This window comes from Apium graveolens, chromosome 1, assembly GCF_009905375.1.
Source record: "Apium graveolens cultivar Ventura chromosome 1, ASM990537v1, whole genome shotgun sequence".
NCBI classification, from domain to species: Eukaryota; Viridiplantae; Streptophyta; class Magnoliopsida; order Apiales; family Apiaceae; genus Apium; species Apium graveolens.
The window spans coordinates 50,119,502-50,126,451 of NC_133647.1; the positions used below are offsets into that span (position 1 = coordinate 50,119,502).

Sequence of the window (6,950 nt, forward strand, 5' to 3'; positions counted from 1 at the left end):
GTCAAACAACTATAGAGTAATTAGAGATCTCGATAAGACATTATACTTATCGAGATGTTGAGTTCTCTATATGACTAACTGGAGATCTCGATGTAAAGTTCAAGTATAGAATGCATATCAGTTTAATATCCAAGATTATCAATCAACAAACAAATCAATCACTGATTTGAAAAGTCTACAAAAGCAGTTTGAAGAGTACAAGATCAAAGGCCAAGGATTAACTAAAAGTAAAGTCACAGTCAGGTAAGATTAACAATGATACACTAAGGCAGAAATAGAAAAATTTGGTTATTCAAAAGTAGGGTTTAGTACATGCTATTGCATGCTGCGTAAAAAACCTATAAAGTAAACACTGGATGCTTTGTTTTAGTTGTAACAAATAGATTTGAAAATTCTTGTAACTCTCAAGAGAGAAACTGAGTTCTTAATATATTTGTAGGAAACACTAGCTTGATTTTAATATAAAATTAAGTGAGTTTTGAAAGATAATTTTGTTCATGTGCATGTTTTAATTATTCAGTTAAAACAAATTATCTGTACAATATAAATTACTATATTCGCCACTTTTAAAAGTTCAAAAAAACATTAAAACTGTTTAAAACACATTTCACCTCCTCTGTATTGTATTCATTACCAAACACAAAATATATATTTGCAATTATTTTTAAAATATAATAAAATTAAAAACAATTTTTTTTTAAAAAAAAATGCTAGTATTTTTAGTAAATAATCTTAGAAAAAGTCTAACATTTGTTAAGCTTAAAAAAATACTGTGATCATGTGTTGGTAACAGCGTAAGAAAGTAACTTAGGCGCCGCCTCCCTCCTCTCTCCCCTCTCCTAGGGTTTGTTCATTTTCAAGTAAATCGAGGGGCTTCCACTGGTTTTCTCCGGTGGAAAGCCCCAATCCCTTCATTTATTTTATTCTCGTTAATCTATTTTCAATAAAACCCAATTTTTTTGGGTATTTGTGTGTCTCTTCTCTTGGAGTGTGTTTGCCTCTCCTTTTGGAGTGTTTGTTATGTTTTTGCTTAGTCATGCTTGGGTTAATCTGGTATTGGATCTGTTGAGGACGAAGTTGCTGATATTTTTGGTGATCTGCAAAACCTGTATCGAATCTGGGATGGTGGTGATTATTGCAAAAGCTCACCTTTCACAACCAAAGATTGTTCATCTTTTATGGCTTTACACTTTCGACATGTCTATAGCTGGTATCCGGAATGTAGATAGTTGGGGTGCCTTCGGCATGTCTATAGCTGGTGTCCGGCATGTAGATAGCTGGGGTGCCGCTTCTTCAATCTCATTTTATGCGATTGTTGTTTCTGAACATTGGTCTAACCATAATTTTTACGTGATATGGTCAATTGCGATGTTGCTATTTTCAGATATGCCGGTGCAATTTGGATCACTTGGGATGTTTTTGATTTCGTTTTTAGCTTCAAGAATTTTTAAATTCTATGTGTTAAACGATCAGAAAATAAATCATCTAATTGATTTTAGTATGTTATTTGTTTTATCACCTGGACCCTGTATTATATTCAATTTAATGAAAACTTTATGCATTTTTCAAAAAAAAAAAATACTGTGACAGTGTTTTTGATAAAGATTTGTGTTACAGTGAGAGAATACAACAGTCCCAGGGATAGTTTGATTTGATATTCACGGTTACAAGCTGAGGCCCCCTGGTTGTACTATTTTGGGTTAAGATTTGAGTTATCATAGACCATAGTACCATGCTCTTATAGCTACAATTCCCAATTCAGACACAGTAGAGGACAGACATACACACGTAATCATCCTATAAATAAACCCCCGCTCGGTGTTTATCGTCCGTGCACCAACACTCGCCTCCGTGCACCAACACTCGCCGCACCCCAATTCAATCTCCTCACTCGCCTCCAAATATGTCAGGTTCTCTCTCTCTCTCTGACTATGTGTATGTTTTATACGAAACTCTCTCTCTGACTATGTGTATGTTTTATACGAAACACATCATGTAAACCATAAAACAGGGGATTACAAATTTTGTTCTCTCTCTGACTATGTGTGTGTTTTAATTATTGCTGGAACTCGGAACTATAACTCAAAACTGTCCAAATTTTCTTAAGTAGAGAATTAGATAGAAATTTAGGTTTTTGTAGAATTTTTTGTAAATGCTTTGTCGTTTCTTGTTAATTGTAGAAGCACATTAAAACACTTAGTAATTTAGATGGAAGTTTCGTTCAGGACTTCAGGTTGTTTGTAGCTCAGCATAATGGTGTATTTCTATCGTGTAATTCCTGTTAAGTGTATAACTATAAGTCTTAGAAGGCTTGGTAACTTGACATGATTTTCCCAGGAGCCCCAATATTTTCTAATATACATGATTTATCAGGATCAAGGGAGACTCAATGTTCTTAAATACTGTATAAGATGGTTATTTTTAGAGAGCAAATTTTATAATGCTTAGTGTTTGTTTGAACAATTGATTGTAATAATTCCTGGTGGTTCCACTAGTTTGATACAGATGATGTTACTGCCATTATATTCTTTCTTTCTTTTTTATTTTTTATTTGCTAAATATTGCCATTATATTCTCTCTTTTTTTGCTACTTTCTGCCATTATATTCTTATTATATACATTGCACCAATTATGGACCTAAGAGTATACTAAAGAAGGCTAATGGTTGAACATTGTATAACTTTTTAAACTGCAACTATAATAAATATATTTAATAAATATCAGATGTGTATAAATATGATATGAATATCACTTTTGTAAAATGGGCTTTTAATTCTATAGCTCTAGAGTATAGTTATACAATCTGTATCTTTCTGTTATGTCCATGCAGAGAAGTTTCTGTTTTTGATTCTGCATAATAAATTTTAAGCAATTTTTAGGATATACTGCATTGGGCAGAAATTCATTTCTTGATCAGTGGTGCAGTTTCTTAATGCATATTGAGTGGACATAGTGGTCCATGTATTTGAATTTCTATGAAGTACTGCAACTACTATTATTTTGTCTCCTGATAATTTAGTCATTTAAAGGCCGCCTTCAAAATAAGAGATCTGTTACTTTTACTTGAGTATATAAAACTGACGCCATCTTAATAACTTGACACAAAAAAAACACTTTATCCAAATACCTAACACATTTATGTAAAACTGTTGGGTGCTGCTTTGTTGATTCATTGTTCACATATTCTTTAAGGAGCTAGCAACTTTATCGGCATTCAGAGGCTTCGTTAAGAAGTGATCTACACCAGCTTCCATAAACCTTTCCTTGACAATAGGGTTTATCACTTGCAGTCACTGCAAGTAGCATACAGTCCACTCCTGTGTTTCTCAACATCTAAGTCGCCTGAAATGGAAACATCAAAAATAAATTGCAGGATTTCCAACTTTATTGGAATCTGCAAAAAATGCGAAAAAGGAGATTATACAGTCAATTTAAACAACTAACCTCAACACCACCCATATTGGCATTTGGAAATCCATACTTATCAAATGAAATTGCGCTCCTGATTGAAACAACTCAACAACTTGTTTTCCATTTTCATCCATGAAAGTTTTTAAACCAAAACCGACTTAGAATAGCTGCGTGATAATTCCTAATATATGAGTCATCGTCAACAATAAGTGCTTCTCTCTCTGTAGTTGCGGGTAACAACATCCTATCCTATGTACTCGATCTTCCAACTCTAAAAGCCTTATTTCTTTTGATCTTCTATTAAAAGAATACAGATTTATTGAATATGTATTAAAGAGAATGACTATTTATAGTAAAAAACACTAGAAACGAGTAGACTTGTCTATTGGCTAATTGAGTAAATAAATACTTTAAATAAAAAGCAAAATATATATATATATATTAACGTAGCAGGACACTCATTGAGGATACTCCGCCACTTACCTGCCTATGTCCCTTTATGTAAACATACCACACTACTAGAGCAAGAAAAAATTTAACTTCCAAACTTGCATTTATCAAACATAGTACACACAAGTAATCTTACCAATCTATTTCGCACTGAGTGTAGCAATGACAATAACTTCAACGATGAGTTGATTTTATAACACGCTTAGATATAAGTTTCAGATATTATTAGATTGTGAGTCGATACAATTCTACAATAAATCCTTCATTTAATAAAATAATAAAATCTAATACTAGGGAGATCTTCTAGCATCAATCTATGGAAATCTTCTAGGCATCAGTCTTTTGAAATCTCTGGTGTCAATCTTTACCTTTAACCGATCTGACCTTTAAATATATATCTCTAATATTTGTCAAGGGGGTAAGTAGATAAAGGATTAAAAATATGTTTTGAAAAGAACCACTAGTGTGTCTGATGCGGGACAAGGTTGTAGAAACAATGATTTATTAAACAAAAACAATAATAAGATAATAAGCAGTGAATTATATGAATCTCAAGCATAAAATCAATATTATTCCCTTTATACTTTTTACTGTATAAGGTGGGTTACTTTAAGAGAGCAAATTTTATAATGATTCATGGTTTCTTTGAATAATTCAATGTGATGGTTCCTGGTGGTTCCACTATTTCTATAATCCATACAGTGCTACTGCCATAAATGTTTGCTATTCTATGGATATGATATGAAAGCACTACTTTAGAATGAGCTGGATGTTTTTTTCTTGCTAAATGAACGAACTGGATGTTTATCGCTATAGATAAACCTTCTGTATCTTTTGGTATAAATTTCCAAGAAATGGTATTCGTTATGATTATTATGCAATTTGCTAATGTTGTTGCGGAGCGCGGGAATCTACTTCTTGATTGGTATTGCTGAGCTTCAAAGTGCAAGTAGAATGGACATAGTGGTCCATATACTTGAATTTCTATGAAATATTAGATTATTTTTTATTTTTCTTTTGATAATTTAGTCATTTAAGGGCCTCCATCTCAAAAATATGAGATCTTTTTTTGTTACTTGAGTCGTGAACTTCTCTGCAGGGTTGAACTTATTAGATTTTTTTAGGAACGATAACTGTATGTTACATTACCATACAGAGCTGTTCTTACAACTGCTTTTGCTTATAAAATCGGTCACGTTTCTATAAAGCCTAAGAGGAGAGAGTATTATTTAACAAGTATGTGAAAACCCGTAGTATTACTGAACTTGCAAAACCAATCCATTTTGACATGGATTTCTCAAAGAATTGTAGCAGGTTTTTTCCATCTATTACTATTTTAAACATTTCAGTCCAGTTTTCTTGCACCATCTTTAAATGGCAGGTAATGAAGCTCCAATTTTGGTGCACCATGGAACTTCATCAGATCAATTGCCTCTAAGCAAATTTAAACGTTGGCACTGGTGGCTTTTGGTTACAACCAACATTTTCTTTCTTCTGGCTGGTCAATGCGCTGCTGTTCTTCTGGGGAGATACTACTATGATAAAGGGGGAAACAGTAAATGGCTGGCTACACTTGTCCAAACTGCTGCCTTTCCTATACTTCTAGTCCCGCTACTTTTTATCCCTTCCTCTCAGAAGCCTTCAACTGAATCCACATCATCTTCCATTGCTTTTATATCATTTATATATGTCATCCTCGGTGTAGTGATTGCAGGAGACAACATGCTGTATTCTGTTGGACTACTATACTTGTCTGCTTCTACTTACTCATTGATTTGTGCTACACAATTAGCCTTCAATGCGATCTTCTCTTACTTCATAAATTCTCAGAAATTTACGACCCTAATCTTTAATTCTGTCGTGGTTCTTTCCTTATCCGCTTCTTTAATTGCTATCAACGATGATTCTAGTGGACCGTCAGGCCTTTCTAAATGGAAGTATGCCCTTGGATTCCTTACAACTTTAGCTGCCTCAGCACTTTACTCTCTTTTGTTATCCCTTATGCAACTTACATTCCAGAGGGTTCTAAAGAAAGAAACATTTGCTGTAGTTTTGGAAATGCAAGTCTATACATCAGTTGTTGCTACATGTGTTGCAACTATTGGCCTTTTTGCAAGTGGTGAATGGAGGACCTTGCATGGAGAAATGAATGGTTTCACTGCAGGAAGTACATCTTATATTATGACTTTAATTGGTACGGCTGTTTCATGGCAGATATGCTCTGTTGGTGTTGTGGGGTTGATTTTTGTGGTTTCGTCGTTGTTCTCCAATGTTATCAGTACACTCTCGTTAGCGCTTACTCCTATTGCTTCCGTGATAGTCTTTCATGATAAAATGAATGGTGTAAAGATAATTGCGATGCTAATGGCTATATGGGGATTTGCAACTTATATCTATCAGAACTACCTCGACGATCTTAAGACAAGGAAACTTCATGCTGAGAATACTGACAGATATTATCAATCTTCAAACTGCTAATACAGAAATAATACGTAAGAATGCCCATATATGTATTTCACATTGTAGTTTCTGTCTCCCTTTTTAGGTAAATGAAAATATCAATTATATGTCAACTATATTGGCTGGCTTTCCGACAATTGACTGGAAATTGGATATCATACAATTGTTTTTGCTAGGATGTCATACATTAATCCTGTTTTTTTTTTTTGCTTAGAATTGGATTCTATTGCTAAATAGTCTGATTAGGTCCTTTGACGCTGTTGTTACCTGTTGCATGGGGGTTGCCTGCCTGGTTTAATAATATACTAAACATAAAACAAAGCATTAGTTTAAGTTGGGTTGGAGCTGTTGAAATAATAGGTGGTGGTGTTTACGCGTTTTGTTGTTCTAATCCATACTACTGGGTACTTGCTAGATTAATTAAGTTTAAATTTGTCTTGTTTGATACCGTTGAAATAAGTTGAATATTCAAAGGCACCGCATAATAGCCCGCCTTTTTCTAGCAAAATCAAAATTAAAATACAGTGTATATAATTTTTGAAATATCAGTTTTTTATTATTAAAAATTATAACATGTAATTCCTAATAATTTGATTAAAGTGTCTAAATAATAGCAAAGAATTTAATTT

The 6,950-nt window shown here is 33.4% G+C and overlaps 1 protein-coding gene across 2 annotated transcripts; it reads left to right on the forward strand.

The window, feature by feature from the left end:
- Positions 1-1,627: 1,627 nt before the first annotated feature.
- Positions 1,628-6,458, forward strand: LOC141663691 (putative purine permease 11). Of its 2 annotated transcripts, none has more exons than XM_074469493.1 (2): positions 1,628-1,910; positions 5,216-6,458. In XM_074469493.1, exon 2 carries the CDS (start codon positions 5,236-5,238, stop codon positions 6,337-6,339), a length of 1,104 nt encoding a protein of 367 aa, XP_074325594.1. In that variant the 5' UTR covers positions 1,628-1,910; positions 5,216-5,235; the 3' UTR covers positions 6,340-6,458. The 2 variants fall into 2 exon arrangements, with proteins under 2 accessions (XP_074325594.1, XP_074325587.1); XM_074469486.1 differs by having other exon boundaries at positions 5,243-6,458.
- Positions 6,459-6,950: the final 492 nt, after the last annotated feature.